Source organism: Oncorhynchus masou, chromosome 28 (assembly GCF_036934945.1).
Source record: "Oncorhynchus masou masou isolate Uvic2021 chromosome 28, UVic_Omas_1.1, whole genome shotgun sequence".
Taxonomy (NCBI): domain Eukaryota; kingdom Metazoa; phylum Chordata; class Actinopteri; order Salmoniformes; family Salmonidae; genus Oncorhynchus; species Oncorhynchus masou.
This window is the reverse complement of record NC_088239.1, coordinates 23,043,142-23,063,004: the sequence shown is the minus strand read 5'-3', so window position 1 is coordinate 23,063,004 and position 19,863 is coordinate 23,043,142. Positions and strand designations below refer to the sequence as shown.

The following is a 19,863-nucleotide window of genomic DNA, read 5'->3' as shown; positions in this document are numbered from 1 at the left end:
ATACGTGACCAGAAGCATGATGGAATATTAATTGCTTACTCAGGAACCACACTTGTGAGGATGCACCTGCTTTCAATACACTTTGTTACATTATTTTACCGGTATATCCATTGGCTATGTCTCACGTACTGTATAATACACACATGTATTGTCGTTATAACCAATGGCAATGGTGGTTGTCACCCAAACTGAATGTAGCAACAAACGTAGTGCCTCCAAACAAACACATTTCCCATCAACTCAGCAGAAAAACCTATAACCAGCAGCTGCTTTACAAGTGACTTCGTAAAGATCCATGAAAAAAGGACATTAGAACTTAGGCACGCAACCTCATATTGGTGCCACACCAAGCGCTTGGCCACAATGTTTGCTGACCTCAGTGCATGCAATATAGCTCCACCCACCAAATCACAGAGTTCTCCAACTAGTGTACCTCTTGAGAGGAGTTGCCATAACAACAGTGGAATATAACAACCTAACAGGCTTCCCTTTTTGCATGTAATGAGTCTTGTTGATGCTGGGGCTGGATTGCAGCATCAAAATAATCCTGGGGGATATACTGCAGTCTTACCACTGTGGTGTTTATGCTTTCTGAGCACATTTGAATCCTAAGTCAAGTACATCTAATCCTCGCTTACATCATGCATTGGTATCAATAGAGTAGTTGTGTAGATTCAAGTGATGAGCATCATGGATCTCAAGCTCAAATGTGTCCCTTAAAGAGTGAAGCTAATCTCGAATGAGAGAGAATGGCTTTGAACGGTTCTACCAGATGTATTGGGCCACTCAGGGGTTTGGGCCATCTCCAGGCTTGTTTGCCGCACTGGTAATGGCCATTGTGTGTAAATCCACAGTGGTTTTGATGTGGGATCACGGCCATCTGTCTCCATTGAGCTTCATCCTCGTTTGCTGCAAAGAACAGAACCTGGGATTGACTAAACTGAAATGCAGCAATTGATTGGATGAGGTAGCTAATATGAGTGGCATGCATGCATGTTGGGAGATTTGTTAAGCGTGTTGATAATAGTTTTGAGAAATTGCAATTGGATAGCATACAGTTGAAGATTTAGTTTGGCCACGCTAGGGCCGACCCGCCCCTTGGGCAGGATTAGGCGGACCAGATTGACGAGGGCAGCATTTTCCGAGCTAAACTGAACAAGATGTACCTCCAACAACACATAACACCTCACATAATTCTGCACAAAAACAATGGAAACTTCTCTCACCCAGTGGCATTTGGGCTATTTAGGTGATGTAAAGCAGTGGTCACAAGTCAGGGGCGCAAAATGTATCTTGTCCATGCGCTGTTGGAGAGATGCGCTGTGGCACTCCACCAAGACTCAAGTAATGTAACAGAAATCATGTAGCCAGTAGGAGAAAGAGTAGAAACCTATGTGGTTTTCCAGCAGCCTTTTTATTTATTTTACTAGGCAAGTCAGTTAAGAACAAATTCTTATTTTCAATGACGGCCTAGGAACAGTGGGTTAACTGCCTGTTCAGGGGCAGAACGACAGATTTAAACCTTGTCAGATCAGGGATTTGAACTTGCAACCTTTCGGTTACTAGTCCAACGCTCGAACCACTAGGCTACCCCGCCACCCCTACAGACTTGAGACCATATTTATGACAATGTTATGAGACATTGTTGTTTTTACATCCAAATGTGTCTCCGATCAAATGGACTAAATGACTGCCTATCAAATAAAAATGTGCTTCGATTTGAATATGACATGTTAACAAACACCATATTCTAAAAACAGGCCAGGTACAAATAAAATGGACAATATAGACTGAAATTAGGCTACTTGCGACTGCGTTCCGGGAGTTCCCCTCTGTGAGCTGACTTGTCAGGAGTCAGGGATTTCAACTATAGGCCTATTCGTCGACCTTTGACAAGCTGATCATAGCGAAGAAGAAATACCTACTGTGTAAACACATTGATTCTCATTTCAAATAGGCTCAAAATAACTCATTATAAATGTGGATAGCTGATATGCAGATACAAAATGATAAGTCTTAAGCCTTGGTCTGAAATCACCAACTGCCTGTTTTACAAACAGTACAACATAGATTAGCCCAAAGGCCAGCAGATTGTGATATTGAGTCATTTCATCTTACTGTTCAAACACATTGTATGCAGCCAGCAATACACTCGTATTCTCCGTGGACCGGTTCGTACCTAAAACATTCTCCATTCAGGCTGCAAACACATCGATTTCCTCCTTAACTAGATTTTAATGGCGAGAAGGTGTAAAAAAAAAAAAAATGGAGGAAATACATTTTTATGAAACACCATTTTCCACCACCATGCTAGAGTGGCTAATGCCTAGGAATGCTAGTCCTGGATGTTGCTATCGCGTTAAGCCTATCAGGTTGCAGCAGTCGGATGTTTACCACTGGCTAAAAGCAGGGTGCAACATCAGGAATTAGCATTAGCCACTCTAGCATGGTGGTGGAAAATGGTGTTATGTAAAGAAAGTATACATATTTTTCCCTCCTTCTCACCACTAAATCTAGTTAAGGAGGAAATTGATGCCGTTGTAGCCGGAATGGAGAATGTTTTAGGAACAAACCGGTCCATGGGGGATACAAGTGTATTGCCAGCTGCATACAATGTGTTTGGACGGTAAGATTAAATGTCTCAATATCACTATCTGCCAGCCTACACTATTCTAGTTTTTTGGGGATAGGAGGAGGCCTGTACGCTACCCTAAAATGTGAAGTCACACTGCTTCTGAGGTCTCCATTTATTTGGTGCAAACGCTTCTAGCCATAGGCCTACATTCAATAAACCAGGATGAAAGTCTGGTTTGGTCGTCATTGTCGCCCACTTTATAGACTGTACACGCTTAGAGAAAAAGGTGCTATCTAGATCCTAAAATATTTATTTGGCTCTCCCCATAGGAGAACCGTTTTGAGAACCATTTTTGGTTCGAAACTTTTGGGTTTCATGTAGAACCCTTTCACAGACGGTTCTAGATGGAACCCAAAAGGGTTTTTACCTGTAACAGGGTTTTACCTGTAACCAAAAATGGTTATCCTATGGGGACTGCAGAAGAACCCTTTTGGAACCCTTTTTTCTAAGAGTGTACTATGTTCTGCTTGTCTGAATAAATTAGCCTGCTTTTAGCAAGTCCCAAGACTCGCTAAAACATACAGAAGTAGGTCTAGATTGCCATTTTGGAAGGGAGATTGGCAGGGGCCCCATTGCCTTTAAATTCATCAAAGCATACACCCTTGCGTGCTGAGGCACTCTCCGCACCTCGAAAACAAAGTAGTCAGCTCATCCCAATCTTTTCTCACCAAGCTTTCTCTTTGCATGCTAAGGCATTAAAACAAAAACAAATGGAAGCACTTTTTCATCAATGTGGGCCTCTTCTGATCAAATGTGTCATTAATGCCAAACAGCATGCAGCAGTGGGGGATGTCAAAGGGACTGTCGTGTTCCTGTTTCCTCTCTTCTCCCTCTCGTATCCCTCTCTCCTCCTCTCCACCTTTTCCTAAGAGTGTGGGCACTCCAGCAGCCAACCCCTTGATGATCTGGATGCATTCCACTGTGTGTGGAAGTGGTTGTGCTCTAGCAGGTTAATTACAATGGAGACAGAAGACACTAGGAGCAGGGAAAGGTCCAGCAGTGTCAGATGGCGCTTTCTTCCAACGCCATTCATTGGGAATTTTTTTACTGTGCTACGGAAGCAAGTTCTTGTGTTTGTGTGTGTGTGTGCACGCGCACGCAGGTGTGGTGCTGAGAGATTGCAGAGTAATAGAGCCGCTCAATCCAGGACCCGCTTCAAAATAAAACACACCTTCAGTTGGGACGGGGCCATATCTTATCAGTGTTTTCTTAGGGTTGTTTTGGGAAATGTTTGATATAACAGATGCTGGTTTCTTTTCAGAATTATATTGCCCATATTTACCCAGGTATGTTTTGATTAATGCAAACAACGGCTACACCCCTCTGTTTTATTGTGTCGTTCAGAGCTCAGCTTTTTATCTTTCCATGTGGTATAATTGTAAAGTCCTCCAGGGAAAATGGAGAACGCGGTCAGAGCTCAGCTTTTTATCTTTCCATGTGGTATAATTGTAAAGTCCTCCAGGGAAAATGGAGAACGCGGTCAGAGCTCAGCTTTTTATCTTTCCATGTGGTATAATTGTAAAGTCCTCCAGGGAAAATGGAGAACGCGGTCAGAGCTCAGCTTTTTATCTTTCCATGTGGTATAATTGTAAAGTCCTCCAGGGAAAATGGAGAACGCGGTCAGAGCTCAGCTTTTTATCTTTCCATGTGGTATAATTGTAAAGTCCTCCAGGGAAAATGGAGAACGCGGTCAGAGCTCAGCTTTTTATCTTTCCATGTGGTATAATTGTAAAGTCCTCCAGGGAAAATGGAGAACGCGGTCAGAGCTCAGCTTTTTATCTTTCCATGTGGTATAATTGTAAAGTCCTCCAGGGAAAATGGAGAACGCGGTCAGAGCTCAGCTTTTTATTTTCCATGTGGTATTGTAAAGTCCTCCAGGGAAAATGGATATGTATTTTCAGCAGGTCTGTAAAAACAGTATCCCACCCAGACAGCTCCATTGTGTGCTGTAGAACTCTTGATCTAAAGTGGGAACCGGTATATGTATCTGCCTTGTAAATACATTATTACATGAATCTATCAATAAGTCACACCTCAGACACCTCAGACACAGCCACTAAGGTATTCTATTGTTATTCACTTCTAACCTTAGCCCCTCTACATTGGTTATCACTTTTGCCCTATGGCTTTGCAGTACTAAGAACAGAATTTATTTCCAGGGGTGAAAGTAGAATACATTTCTTCCCCGGTACGGGACCTACCAAAAAATGGTATGGGTCTAATCATAGAATTACATAGTGTCACACCTGGTCCCACTTCCCACTCGCAACATACAATGACAACACCTTCCTAATATTGAACCCCCCCCCCCTTTTTCCCATTCGTCGGGACATGGACTCTACAAGCTGTCGATGCGTTCCACAGGGATGATGGCCCATGGTTGGTGGACAATTCTTGATACACATGAGAAACTGAACGTGAAAAACCCAGCAGCATTGCAGTTCTCGACAGAAACCTGTGCGTCTGGCACCTACTACCATACCCCATTCAAAGGAAATGAAATATTTTGTCTTGCCCATTCACTGTCTGAATCCATGTATCAATTGTCTTCAGGCTTTAAAATCCTTCTTTAACCTGCCTTCTCCCCATCATCTACCCGATTGAAGTGGATTAAACAAGTGACATCAATAAAGGATCATAGCTTTCACCTGGTCAGTCTGTCATGAAAAGAGCAGGCTGGAAACACACAGAGTATGCTCTGTAGACTTGTATTTCCACCCTCCAAACAGTGATGAAAGGAAAGAAACATCCGTTACACCACATCACAAAGTGTCATGACAATAGTTTACGATTGTCATTAGGCCAGAATCCACTGCTGTCCGTGTGAGTCTCAGTGTCGGCCACTCATCTCTTCCTTGGCAAACTTTCCGTGTTCTCGTCAAACCACATCGCATTTTGAGCGTAGATTATGAAAAGTGGTGTAATAACCTACCGTTTTTCTTAACATTTTGTTTTAATTGTTTTGATAAGCGCATGTTTTACTGGGCGTACCCCCCCCCCCCCGTACCGGAATGTACCGCCTTACTTTCACCCCTGCTTATTTATTTCAGCAGTATTACAATAGAGTTTAACACCAAATGGCTATTTAAACAGGTGAACATACAGTCTATCACCTCTACTACCTCAGTGGTTAGGTTGATTCCATCTAAGCCAGTGGGTGGTGAGGGCATGTCTTTACAATGGCCCTCTCTGAAATTCTAAGCACGTGGTGTATTGGCACTCTGTTCTCCTCTCCTGTGTGTAATTACTTAGCAAAGTGCATGAAGGCCCCGCTGGCTGTAAATGAGGTGAATACAGCGTATCGGACCCCCAGCGGAAACCAGGGGGAAGAGACGCGGGATCCATTAAACCAATTTAGAATGCAAGGAAAACAATCATCACAGCGCATCTGGGCATGTGTTCCAAAGGTCTCCCAATGCCCTCCACTGTGGCTCATCATGGTCTCATTGGAATGGATGACTGGCATGTACAGTATGCAAGGCAAGCACTCCACACTGCAACAAGTGGTTTGCCATGTCAGATTGTTTTATTCATCCTCTCCGATGTGCCATTCTAGACATGCCTTAATGTCGGTACTGTAACTAGAGGAGGGGGAAATTATGAATTGACTACTAAGTAATTAAACTGGGGCCCGCTTTTCTTGTCACTCACTGTGCCACTGCTGTGTCAGCTGACCTGCTGTGTGTGTCATCTCCAGGGGATCCGGGGGCTTCCTGGAGGGGCGGGGCCAACAGGACCTAAGGTAAGACTTTCCTATTTGCATGTGAGTAAATAAGAAAGTATTTAACGGCAGCCTGGCACTGTCAATCAAATGTATTTATAAAGCCCTTTTTACATCAGCCGATGTCACAAAGTGCTGTATAGAAACCCAGCCTAAAACCCCAAACAGCAAGCAATGCAGATGCAGAAGCACTGTCACTTGTTTGGTAAAGCTAATGTATGGGGCTGGAGAAATGTAAACACTTAAATTCATAGACAGAGCTATGGATGCAATGACAGTCTTTAAGCCACATGTAAGAACAGAATAAAAAATAACGCTGCTACTAATATCCAGTCAATAACTGTAATAATAGGGGATCATAGATAGATTGAAACCTGAGACCATATTAGAGTAAAAAAAGTCCCCGGCCTCAAGTCAATACAAGGAGGATTTCTGAAGTAATTAGATGGACAACCTTGCAGGGGAGGCAGTGCATTCATCTCTTCTCATCCAACAGGGAGAGAGAGGAGCACTTGGGCAGAAGGGATCAACAGGTCCAAAAGGTCCACAGGTGGGTGTCAACATCTGTACAATGACAAGCAATCCTAGTTCAGGTATGGTGGCAGGTAGCCTAGTGGCTAAGAGCGTTGTGCCAGTAGCCGAAAGGTCTCTGCTTCGAATCCCTGAGCCGACTAGGTGCAAAATGTACCCTTGAGCAAAGCACTTCACCCTGTAAGTCGCTCTGGATAAGAGTGTCTGCGAAATGACTCAAATGTAAATGTAGTAATGAACGAGTATGTTTATGACTTTATTTCAATTGCAGTCATTTTCTCCACGGGAGGAATTACAATACACATCACGTACTGTAACATGTCTATTTAATTGTTGCTGAAATGTAATTCTCTCTTAATTAATGATCCATTATGCATTAAGAGAGCTCTGACAGTGTTCCATAAAGGGACTATGATTAGACGAGGTGATTGGGCACCCTCCACTGGTGAGTAAGTAACAGCTTGTCCCTATTCAAGCAGAGCCATCGAGCTGTGCATCATATGGCGTTCCATTGCTGCCCTCTTCTGGTTCAGTGAAGCTGCATAACTACACTTGTTACTAAGTTGGAGCAATCATCTACATTTGAATTGAAGGTTTTCTTCCCTCAAATTTGAATGAATTGTACTGTTTAGTAAAGACATGGTATCTACACTGAGTTGCAGTTCATGGGAGGAAATCAGTCAATTGAAATAAACTCATTAGGTCCTAATCTTTGGATCTCACATGACTGGGAATACAGATATGCATGTTGGTCCCAGATTTTGAAAAAGGTAGGGGTGTGGATCAGAAAACCAGTCAGTATCTGGTGTGACCATAATTTGCCTCATGCAGCGCCACACCTCTCATTCCCATAGAGTTGATCAGGCTGTTGATTGTGGCCTGTGGAATGTTGTCCCACTCCTCTTCAATGGCTGTGTGAAGTTGCTGGATATTGGCAGGAACTGGAACATGCTGTCATACACGCCAATCCAGAGCATCCCAAACATGCTCATTGGGTGACATGTCTGGTGACTATGCAGGCCATGGAAGAACTGACTGTACACAATTTCTGGAAGCTGAAAATGTCACAGATCCTTGCGACATGGGGCCGTGCATTATCCTGCTGAACTATGAGTTGATGGCGGCTGATGAATTGCACACTATCTCTGTGTATTCAAATTGCCATCGATAAAATGCAATTGTGTTCGTTGTCCGTAGCTTATGCCTGCCCATACCGTAACCCCGCTGCCACCATGTGGCACTCTGTTCACAACATTGATATCAGCAAACTGCTCGCCCACACGATGCAGTACACGCTGTCTGCCATCTGCCTGGTACAGTTGAAACCGGGATTCATCTGTGAAGAGGACACTTCTCTAGCGTGCCAGTGGCCATCGAAGGCGAGCATTTGCCCACTGATGTTGGTTACGATTATTGTCCCCAGCACAATGTTCACCTGTGTAATGGTAATGCTGTTTAGTCATCTTCTTGATGTGCCATTGGATTATCTTGGCAAAGGATAAATGCTCACCAACAGGATGTAAACACATTTGTGCACAAAATGTGCGAGAAATAAGCTTTTAGTGTGTATGGAACATTTCTGGGATCTTTTATTTCAGCTCATGAAACATGGGACAAACACTTCACATGTCGTGTTTATATTTTTGTTCAGTGCAGTTTTTAACTTCACATTATTGACCCTCGTACAATTACTCACACACACTTGTGGTCTGGGATATGGTTTTGAACACATTACATTACTGTATATCAGTGATTAACGTGCAAATAGACGGGTTGCAGTGAATAATAACAGTAGTCATCCTAACATGAACAAAGAGGAACAATAGCTAAGTGTATTTGCAGATGAGTAGGGTTAAAGCCACTTTGCACATCCCCTTTTTGTATTTTTTTAAATGAACCAGAATAGGGCATCTGCCATCTAATTCCCTCTCAGTGGTTGGTGACTAAGCTGTCACGCATCCTGTCACACTGCCTGCAGGCCAACTGTCTGTGTTTTTATATGCCCAGGGAATTCAAGGCCCCCAGGGAGACCCTGGAGCCAGTGGACGCGATGGCCCAAAGGTTTGTCCATACCCATTTTAATTAGTGATTATGCTAATGCTGCAGCTTTTCATCCCCAGTGTGTGGGCTCTTCTCTACTCTCCGAATAGCTTATTGATAATACTAGAATTATCTCTCCCAATGTGATATTTCTTTACCAAAGTGCATTTAGGGTGTAAAAGTAATTCTAGTCTTTCATTGTTGAGTACATAGACTATTGTCCTGAATTTCAAATAGCCTTCTGTTTTACAAAGGAAGCTTCATCAGCTCTGTGTTTGTTGGCAATGTGGTGTGTGTGCATGTGTGTTTGTGCGTGTTTGAGTGCGTGCATGTGTTTGTGTGTGTGAATGTGTGCGTGCGAACGTGTGTGTGTGTGTGTCAGTGTTTAATTCATATGTGTCTGTATTCAGGGAAGTGAGGGGGAGCGAGGTTCCGATGGCTCTCCAGGAATGCCAGGCCAAAAGGTGAGAAAGGCACCAGAGACGCACTCCGTGATCGATTAGACTATGGAGAGACAACATACATCCATGGGTCAGTAAAAAGCTGAGGGATGGGGCTAGAGAAAGGCAAGCACTCTCAAATTCATAGACAGAACTATGGATCCAAGGACTGACCAGCCATGATATCAAAATGATCGTTTTAACCATGTCTTGAGGCGGTAGAGTGTGTCTTTACATTTACTTTGTTTACAAACATTGGAGTAAAACGAGCATCTATTTTGGGTTCTGATGGGGTATGACCGTTGAACTAAACTCATGAGGCATTTAGAATGTATATTCTTCAAGAATCAGGTCCATATCAGGTCCATATCATTAAGTTATAAGTACAAAAATGTATGTAGCAACTGCAGATTGACCCGGTAAGCTGACCTTAGCGCTCTGCCTACAGACTACTTCCACCCAGAGCCTGCGCTAAGAAGACTTACCCCAGCTATTTATCATGCTTTTTTCACTCTTTTAGGGCACACCAGGAGAGGCAGGCTTCCTTGGGTCCCCGGGCACTAATGGCCTACCTGGGTTCAAAGGTCCTAAGGTAAGGGCATCAGCATGCACCACCAAAGACTTCAGGTCTCAATGAATCTTTCCTTGATTCCTTGCACCCTCTTTCCTTGCTTCTTTCTCAAAAAGCATTAGACAAGAAGGTCTGAGGGGAGGGGCCTTTGACATTCTCCAATACGGTTGAGAAGGAGACAAGGAGATAGGATGCAAAGAATCACAGAAAGACGAATTGAGATTGAGCCCAAATCTCAGCTAACATAACAGTGTTATTGCCTGTGGGGGGGCCTTTTGGCTTAATGAGGCAGTGTGCGGCTCTAAAGACATGATTTATGAATGATTTATGGTTCTCGGTATCTGGGAGCTTGTTCATTTGCCTGTTTTGCAGTAAGCGCTGATGTCTTTTTGCATAATGCATATTTCATTCCTCTTACGTGTTGTCATTCACAGGCACTGAGAGCTTGTCCTTCAGACTGTATGCAGGCACGCCCAGACGCCTACTCGTTGGTTATTACAGCCATATGTTATACACTGTTTTTCAGGGAGAAACTGGAGAGGCGGGTCCCAGAGGTAGTCAGGTATTGTCATCTTCTCTCTTGTCTGTCTCTGAAACAGGGGGTGGTTCAGTTCATTGTCATTTATTCTTGTCATAGTGACATTTAGTTATTGGGTTGGTGGATGGTTGTTTGCAGTGACCTATAGAGCTCGCCATACACAGCACATAAAATAAGGACAAGTGATTGTCTTATTATCCAAACAATCAAGTTCATACTTAGAACCATGTACTCTACTGTACTTAGAACTTAGATACTGCATTTACAACACTCCTTAGTGGCGCTGTGGTTGGGAGTTCAATCCCCGGCCGAGTCATACCAAAGATAAAAAAATGGTACCCATTGCGTCTCTGCTTGGCACTCAGCAATTAAGGAGATAAAGTAGATTGGGGCTAAGGCTCTGCGATAGACTAGAGTCCTGTCCAGGTTATGTACTACATAAAGCTGCCTTACACTACAGAAACAGGAGATTGGATCCTGCTCCTATGTGCTTAGGTAAGGCTACTTTCTTTACCCTGTAGGCTCCTTAGAACCCTATACTGCACATAGAGTCCTACACTATATTTAGAGCACTGTACTGTACATACTCATATCTCTCCAGGACATTGACAAGAAAATAATGAGTGTTAGTCATGTCTTAATCACGAGGAACAAAGCTTTCCTGCACCGAAGTCAGTCCTCCCTTAAGGACCCTGTGCTGTGACTACAGAGTGTAGTGTCTTTGGCTCTGTGCTTTGATTTGTGCTTCCTATAGCCTTACAATCACAGCAGGGTGACCGTGATAAAGGCAGACTTCAGAGCAGAGTGGTTGGAAGGGAGGGAAGAGAGGGGAGGTAGGGGAAACTCAGGTGATGTGTTTTTTAAAGGTCAATGAGACCCTTGCGTCTCTCCTTGGCTGTGAATACTAATGATGACCTTTTAGTGGTGAGTGCTCTCCTATACCCTCCTATGATGCCTCCCATCTTCCTTCCCTCTCCCATCATCCATCCCCCCAACCCTGTATCTTGTTCCAGGGCGAACGAGGCACCGATGGGGCCCTTGGGAACCCCGGCTTACCAGTGAGTGCAGTTACATGACCAGGGCACTAGGTGGCAGTGGATATCAAATCAACTTGAACTACAAAACGTTTTTATTCCTCGGTCTTCACAGAAGTACCCCCCCCCCCTCCACAGATGGCGCCTCGGCCAATATCAGGCACAGTGGATTTGCCTGTCACTTTTACATAACACTATTTATGGGTAAACAATTTGTAGTCATAACTTTCCCTGTGGCCATTGCACTGGCTGTGACTCGTGTTTGATATACAACGGCATTAGGCCAACAGTATGTCGGTTTATAAAAAATTAAAAAATCTACCTCTGCATCAACTGTAGCAAGTAAGACAGCAGCAAGAAAAAATATTTGTACTTTTATCAGAGCGGACTGAATGAAGAGCTTCTGAAAGAGAGCATTTCTTTGATATTCAAGCAGAACTTTTTTAACAGGCTCTTTCTCTCATTTTCCTCTCCCTTCTCTGCCAGGGTGAAGCTGGACCCAGGGGAGGCAAAGGACAGGTTTGTAGAATTACACTGCTGCATTAGCTATAATCCATTCTGCCTCTTTCTACACCAGAGACCAGATCCTCTCTGAGGAACACTACTGAACACATCATACCATGAAGCCTCCGACATCACACCCGCAGGGTCTAGATAGGTAGACATGACAGTAAACCTACTGTGAAATCCATATCGCATCAGGCCCTTGAACACCAAGTTCAACATTCACATTTTAAAAGATGCATGTCGGCATATTTACACTATGATTTCTTTGAACACCTATTCTGGAACGCTTATTCATTTTCTAGTCTCAAGGCAGATATATTGTAGGCTATAACAGACATTTTAAATGCAATCGAGCTCTCTATGTAAAGGTCCTATATACTGTGTTTAGTTATATACAGTTTGTGACCATATTTCTCCTCACGATCATCAGAAAGGCATCACGGGGGATATCGGTGTCAGAGGCACCGATGGGAAGAAAGGGGGCATGGGACACGTGGGGGCTGCTGGCCCACGGGGATCTCCCGGCGAGGACGGGTTGCCTGGGCAACCGGGAACGCCGGGCTACCCTGGGAAACCTGTGAGTTCTCTTGAATCCTGGCCTGTCTCTAAAAGCACCCTGTCCGTTTCTCCATACCTTCGCCATCCAGACATCAACCTTCTTACCCATTTGGCCTTATCTGTGTCTTACAGGGGAAGCCTCCTTCTGACGACCACATGATGAAGCTCTGCGGCGATGTGTTGCGGAGTAAGTACCTGTCACCACCCGCCCAGTGGTAGCTATACAGTGTCAATAACTAAAGTGCAAATTGAAGTAAGCTGGAAAGCGTGCAGCTCGTTGTTGACTCAGCAGCTTAAGACTGTAGGGACATTGAAATGTAAATTGAGTGTAGGGATCTGACTACGCCTTAGAATCCATGTTCAATATGAATATGTATTGGTTAGAGAAGGAAGGTAAAATGGTAACATACTTACAGCATCATATTACAGTGAATAGCAACATGTTTATCCGGTGCTATTAATATTTTAGCTGCGGTAATACGTGGGCTATTTTTCCAGGTGTACTCAAATAAAGAAGTTTAAATCATGAGACATATGAATGACTGTAAACAATGGTTCCCTTAATACCTTGATTGACTGACTGATTAACTTTGATTTGATTGAACCAAATTCTGCTTGGGCCCTCCCAGATCAGCTCCCCCAGCTGCTGCAGACACTATCCCCTCTCAGCAGATGTGAGCCGTGTGAGACGGTGAAGGGACCTCCGGGACAGCCTGGAGCACCAGGACTCAAAGGTTCCTCAGGAACCCCGGGCTATCCCGGTAGAATCGGCTCACCAGGATATCCAGGAACCCCCGGCATGCAGGGGCCCCAGGGTGTCAAAGGTAACACACCTGTACAGAAACCCCAAAGACTCTACTGAGTGTTTGGTAACGCATTAATCTACAGGTTCGGATAAAGGAATTATGACATGGTAACACATGTGGAAATACAACATTACTCCCCTATAATTCACCTATGAACCACGTACGTTTCCAGAATTATAAAGATAACTACATATATATAATTGGTTATAAAGATTAATAGCTGAACACCATAGCTAGTCTAATTCTTCTATTTCACCTTTATTTAACCAGGTAAGCCAGTTGAGAACAAGTTCTCATTTACAACTGTGACCTGGCCAAGATAAAGCAAAGCAGTGCGACACAAACAACAACACAGAGTTACACATGGAATAAACAAGCGTACAGTCAATAACACAATAGAAAAAAAGTCTATATACAGTGTGTGCAAATGGCGTGAGGAGGTAAGGCAATAAATAGGCCATAGTAGCGAAGTAATTACAATTTAGCAAATGATCACTGGAGCGATAGATGTGCAGATGATGATGTGCAAGTAGAAATACTGGTGTGCAAAAGAGCAAAAAAGTTCATTAAAACAATATGGGGATGAGGTAGGTAGATTGGATGGGCTGTGTACAGCTGCAGAGATTGGTTGGCTGCTCAGATAGCTGATGTTTAAAGTTAGTGAGGGAGATATAAGTCTCCAACTTCAGCGATTTTTGCAATTCGTTCCAGTCATTGGCAGCAGAGACCTGGAAGGAAAGGCGGCCAAAGGAGGTGTTGGCTTTGGGGGTGACCAGTGAGATATACCTGCTGGAGCGCGTGCTATGGGTGGGTGTTGTTATCATGACCAGTGAGCTGAGATAAGGCAGAGCTTTACCTTATCAAGGAGTTATAGATTACCTGGAGCCAGTGGGTCTGGCGACGAATATGTAGAAACTGCCAGCCGACGAGAGCATACAGGTGGCAGTGGTGGGTGGTATATGGGGCTTTGGTGACAAATCGGATGGCACTGTGATACATTGCATCCAGTTTGCTGAGTAGAGTGCTGGAGGCGATTTTGTAAATGACATCGCCGAAGTCGAGGATCGGTAGGATAGTCAGTTTTACGAGGGTATGTTTGGCACCGTGAGTGAAGGTGTCTAGCCAGACACCTAGGTATTTGTAGTTGTCCACATATTCTAAGTCAGAACCGTCCAGAGCAGTGATGCTATTCGGGCGGGCGAGTGCGGGCAGCAATCGGTTGAAAAGCATGCATTCAGTTTTACTAGCATTTAAGAGCAGCCATGGAATGAGTGTTGTATGGCATTGAAGATTGTTTGGAGGTTTGTTAACACAGTGCCCAAAGAAGAGACAGATGTATACAGACATCGTTGATATATACAGAGAGAAGAGTCGGCCCGACAATTGAATTAAATACAATACACTACTGTAAATATATTGCAGTTCAATGTATTTACAGCTTCATAGAAAGTGTTACCCACTTGAAGTAACAGTGGAGTATGCTATGTTAGCAGGTGAGCTAGAGTCATGTTGGTTCATGACAGTATGAAATGATTCATACTGCATTGTCCATACTTCATGTAACACAGTATAATGGTTAGAAATCATCTTTAGGTGACACTGGAACAAGAGGACTCAAAGGCACCAAAGGAGAGGGCCGTCCAGGGTCACCAGGCCCTACTGGACAGTCAGGTAAGCTAACACAATGGCGAATTAACCATTGGGTGCTAACGACATGCTAGCTTTTGCTTAGCCGTACACCCAGGGATTAGCACCTAGGGATTCAGAGATTGAAGAGGCTAAAGTGGCTAATTAGCGGTTAATCATAACTAATTTGCCCCTTCTATCAGCGATTGGAGTCTTCTAAAAAGGTATCCTCCAGAGAGCATAAAATGCTAGCTCGCTTGCTATACTGACACAAATGTTCTTCTAGAGCCTCATATCCCATCACTCCATATGAAACCATCACCATTGATTATTCTGAAACATGAAAACACACTGCTCGTTCTGTGGAGTCATATCCCCTTACAGTATTTCTTCTTAATGATGGGCAGGAGTTCAGGGGCCTCGCGGATCGGATGGCATCGGACGCCCGGGCACTCAGGGGATGCCTGGGAAGTCAGGAAGTCCCGGAATGCCAGGGAAACAAGGGTCATCAGGACTACCAGGAGTGTGTGACATGTCTTCTTGCTACCAGGCCTACAACCTCAGGAATGACCCCTACAGCAAAGGGCCCAACTTCTGAGAGGAAGGGGCCCCTAGAGGGGAGGACGGGCTTCAATGTGGGGGTCAAGATGCAACGTCATACAGTACTTTAAGACAGTGACATAAAATCTTTTCGGCAAAGGGGAGTATTTAGCTGCAGGCTTTTGCTCCAGCCATACACTATAACACACCTGAAAATGGAATAAAGGTCTGCACCCACACTGGCTCTTTGCAGATAAAATTGGACACCAATGCTTAAAAGCCATCTCCTCGTGGACACCCAGACATTTCACATATTTGTTCTCGCCCTGAACTGGCACACCTGATTCCGTTAGTAAAGGGCTTGGTGATAATTGACTAATTGAATCAGGTGTGCCAGTTTAGAGATACAACAAATATGTAAAAATACCTATGGTCCCTGAGGAGAGGGTTGGGAAACCCTGTTTTAAGGCATATGGGAGTCCACTTTGCTGTTCAGTAGAAATATTTGTCCCGATTAACTGAAACTAGGTCTACGTATATTGAGACATATTGTTGGTTTCATATACTGTATGTTTGTAGGTTTCAGGATAAATGATAGAAACCATATGTTTTGGACTTTTAATGGTGATTGCCCAAAGAGAATCATCATAGTCCTTGGTACTGTAACACTACCTCCTTGCTGGACACAAGGCATTACATATAAGTACACCAGTGAAAAATGTTTTGTAAAACCAGGGTATGAAACATATTTAAAAAATGTTATACCATAAGATGTTGTTGTCAAGCCCTCCATATGTAAATATTTTACAGCATGTCAAAATGTAAATATGTTGCGGGCTGAGGTAAACACAGAGTAACTGCTAATTAGTACAATATCAGGCTACCTGGATTCAACCACAGAATGTGCTAATATAGTAAGTGCCTGGTGCATTTTTACAAGACAACATTGTGAGAATTTCGGCTTAAAATGTATCCCAACTACGAAAACTGTACTGTAGATAATATATTAATTCACCTCAGGAACTGCTTCAAATGTGTTTTGCATATCTTTGTTAAAACATGTTCTTTGTTTGATATAGCCAAATGATTCATACTGCATTGTCCATACTTCATGTACATTTTACTTTAAATATCATACTATACTTTATTCAAATACTACAGTATACCTCCTGATGTAACTACAGGGGCTACATGATGTGTTATACCTCCTGATTTAACTACAGGAGCTACATGATGTGCTATACCTCCTTATTTAACTACAGGAGCTACATGATGTGCTATACCTCCTTATTTAACTACAGGGGCTACATGCTGTGCCATGGAAGATGACAGACGCTGACATATGTATGAATGGTTAAGCTGTTTTGGTGTTGTTTTTTCACATTTAAAATATTGTAATATATTTTCAGATGCTTTTATGTATTTTATGATATCCAAGTTTCCATCTTTTACATCAACTGTTATGTGGTTATATGGTTGGACTGTACTGTATATGGGTGATTCTGCATGATTGGTGCAAAAAAAGATCTAAGTATCCAAACTTAGGACATGTATTTACCTCATGATATGTTCTCATACAATCCAAGGCAATAACAAACATACAGTTACATTTAATATAGTACAACGTCATTGTTTATACAGCTAAAAATATTCAGAGGTGGCTGTCTCAAATCTTGACTCCTAAACTTCATGTTTGAAAATAAAGCAAATCATGATTTTTGTAATTCTTGAAACACTTATTTCAATAGAACATCTTGAGTTGTTATATTACTACATTCAAAGATCCTGATTTAATTAGTAGTTTTGTTTATTTTTAAATGTCTTTAAAAAAAGAAATGCTTTGATGTCACTACTGAAACACTCACAATAAAAGACTAGAATGTATTGGTCTTAAGCCAGGGTTTCCCAAACTTGGTCCTGGTGCTCCCCCTGGATGCACATTTTTTTTTTACCCAAGCACTACACATTTGATTCAAATAATCAAAGCCTGATGGTGAGTTGGTTATTTGAATCAGCTGTGTAGTGCTAGAGCAAAAAACGAAAAACTAAACCCCAGGATTGAGTTTGGGACACACTGCCTTAAGCCACAACCCTACAAATATCACCATGTTGTCTGCAAACATTTTGAAGAAAATGAGTTAGCAAGTTGGTAAATCTTCATGTATTTTTTACAAGGTGTCACGACCGAAATATCAATAAATATGTGAAACAAGGGTTTTTATTTTTTTAAACTATTTTCTACATGGTAGAATAATATGGAACACATAAGGAATCATGTAGTAACCAAAAAAGTGTCAAACAAATCAAATTATATTTTAGATTATTCAAAGTAGGAACCCTTTGCCTTGGTATGCAATCTGGTCTCCGCTCAGGTTATGGATGCGTCACTGCAACCTAAAAGGTCCTCAATGATTTCACCATTGCCCTTGATTCTAAGCAATGTTGTGCTGCAATTTTTATTGACTTGGCCAAAGCTTTTGATACGGTAGACCATTCCATTCTTGTGGGCTAAGGAGTGTTGGTGTCTCTGAGGTGTATAAAGTCAGTGTATAAAGTCAGAATATTTGCTGTCTCAGCCACTGCCTGTCACCAAGGGTGTACCCCAAGGCTCGATCCTAGGCTCCACACTCTTCTCAATTGACATCAACAACATAGCTCAGGCAGTAGGAAGCTCTCATCAATTTATATGCAGATAATACAGTCTTATAATACTTAATTGGCTCCTCCCCGGATTTTGTTTCTTAGTGTCCAACAAGCTTTCTCTGCCCTTAATTAACCTTGTTTTGAACACCTCCAAAACATAGACTTGGTTCCCTCTATCGTAATCACTCCTCTTTCACCCCAGCTGCCGAAGTTTGCAGACATAAAGGCCACAGACAAATTCCTTTGTCCTGTTACTATGGAGAACCAGCCTCAGAACATTAAACATGAAATAAAGGGACTTTGGAACAATGGTTTCCGTCAGCCACAATGGAGGTCATGACGATAGATGGAATATGAAAATGTATGTCATTTTTGTTTTGTTATTAATAAATCCTGTTAAGGCTCGGGACAATACTGCCCCCTTTGGATGAATTGCGTGCCCATAGTAAACTGAAAACAAATCTGTCCAAAATTGCTAATATATGCATATAATAATAATTATTGGATAGAAAACACTCTAAAGCTTCTAAAACCGTTTGAATTATGTCTGTAAGTATAGCAGAACTCACAGGGCAGCCAATCTCCCAAACTAGTTTTGGAAACATGAAAGTTGGGCCAACTTTGACGTCATCGCCCCCACCCTACCCAACCAGCTATGGATCTGGAAACACTTTCTATGTCTTCCACTAGATGTCCTCATTTAGTAGAGCGTTTAATTGTGCAAATCCCGTGAGCTTTGACCCTTTGGCAGGCAAAAGAGTGGGTGTCGCGAGAAAATACATGCGAAAATACATTCCTCTGTTCCAGAATGGCGCGAATTGTACACAGTCATTCCTCTGTTCCAGAATGTCTGAGAACAATTACTTTTGTCCGGTTGAATCGCCAATTGTTTTGTACGTTTATAACATCCTAAAGCTTGATTCTGCACTTAGTTTGACCAGTTTAGTCGACATATACTATGTAATTTTGAAGTTTTGATGCGCAACTGTTCGGGACCAGAAGTATTTTTGGATGCATTTCAGCTGAAAATGGTAGCTTTTGCTAATACAAAAACACACGACTTGAAACAAAACAATGTATTGGGTAAGTATGACTCCTTCCACTACATTCTGATCGAAGACCATCAAAGGTAAGGGAATATTTATGTTGTGATTTTGTATTTCTGTTGACTCCAACATAGCGGAGAAATATTGCTTACGTCTGAACGCCGCCTCAGATTATTGAATAGTGAGCGATTTCTTTAACGTTAAAAATACATGTGACAAAGCGATTGCATTAAGAAGCAGTGTATCTTTCTAACTATATGTAGAACATGTATATTTAGTCCAAGTTTATGTCGTGTATTTCTGTTATCTGGCGGAGCTATCTATAATTTCTCCGGACATTTTTGAGGATTTTCTGAACATGGCGTCAATGTAAACTGAGATTTATGGATATAAATGGCATATTATTGAAAAAAACATAAATGTACTGTGTAACATGTCCTATTACTGTCATCTGATGAAGATTTTCAAAAGGTTAGTGAATTATTTTTCTTTTAATCCTGCGTTTGTGATTGCATCTTTTGTTCGACAAAATGGCTGTATATCGTCTGTGTCTTTGTGGTGGTTTGACATAAATATGTGCTATGTTTTCGCCGTAAAACGTTTTAGAAATCTGACTCGCTGGGTAGA

General features: G+C 42.5%; 1 protein-coding gene across 1 annotated transcript in view; it reads left to right on the top strand.

Moving 5' to 3' along the window:
* LOC135517367 (collagen alpha-1(XXI) chain-like) overlaps nucleotides 1–17,271 on the top strand; it is a 52,505-nt gene extending 35,234 nt beyond the window's left edge. Inside the window, exons 19-31 of the mRNA XM_064941597.1 lie at nucleotides 6,333–6,377; nucleotides 6,853–6,906; nucleotides 8,895–8,948; nucleotides 9,338–9,391; nucleotides 9,888–9,959; nucleotides 10,465–10,500; nucleotides 11,490–11,534; nucleotides 11,997–12,029; nucleotides 12,448–12,594; nucleotides 12,708–12,762; nucleotides 13,205–13,399; nucleotides 14,975–15,052; nucleotides 15,415–17,271. Coding sequence (XP_064797669.1) covers nucleotides 6,333–6,377; nucleotides 6,853–6,906; nucleotides 8,895–8,948; nucleotides 9,338–9,391; nucleotides 9,888–9,959; nucleotides 10,465–10,500; nucleotides 11,490–11,534; nucleotides 11,997–12,029; nucleotides 12,448–12,594; nucleotides 12,708–12,762; nucleotides 13,205–13,399; nucleotides 14,975–15,052; nucleotides 15,415–15,605 — 1,059 coding nt within the window. The 3' untranslated portion in view covers nucleotides 15,606–17,271. The remainder of the gene's footprint in view (nucleotides 1–6,332; nucleotides 6,378–6,852; nucleotides 6,907–8,894; nucleotides 8,949–9,337; nucleotides 9,392–9,887; nucleotides 9,960–10,464; nucleotides 10,501–11,489; nucleotides 11,535–11,996; nucleotides 12,030–12,447; nucleotides 12,595–12,707; nucleotides 12,763–13,204; nucleotides 13,400–14,974; nucleotides 15,053–15,414) is intronic.
* The last annotated feature ends 2,592 nt before the right edge of the window (nucleotides 17,272–19,863 follow it).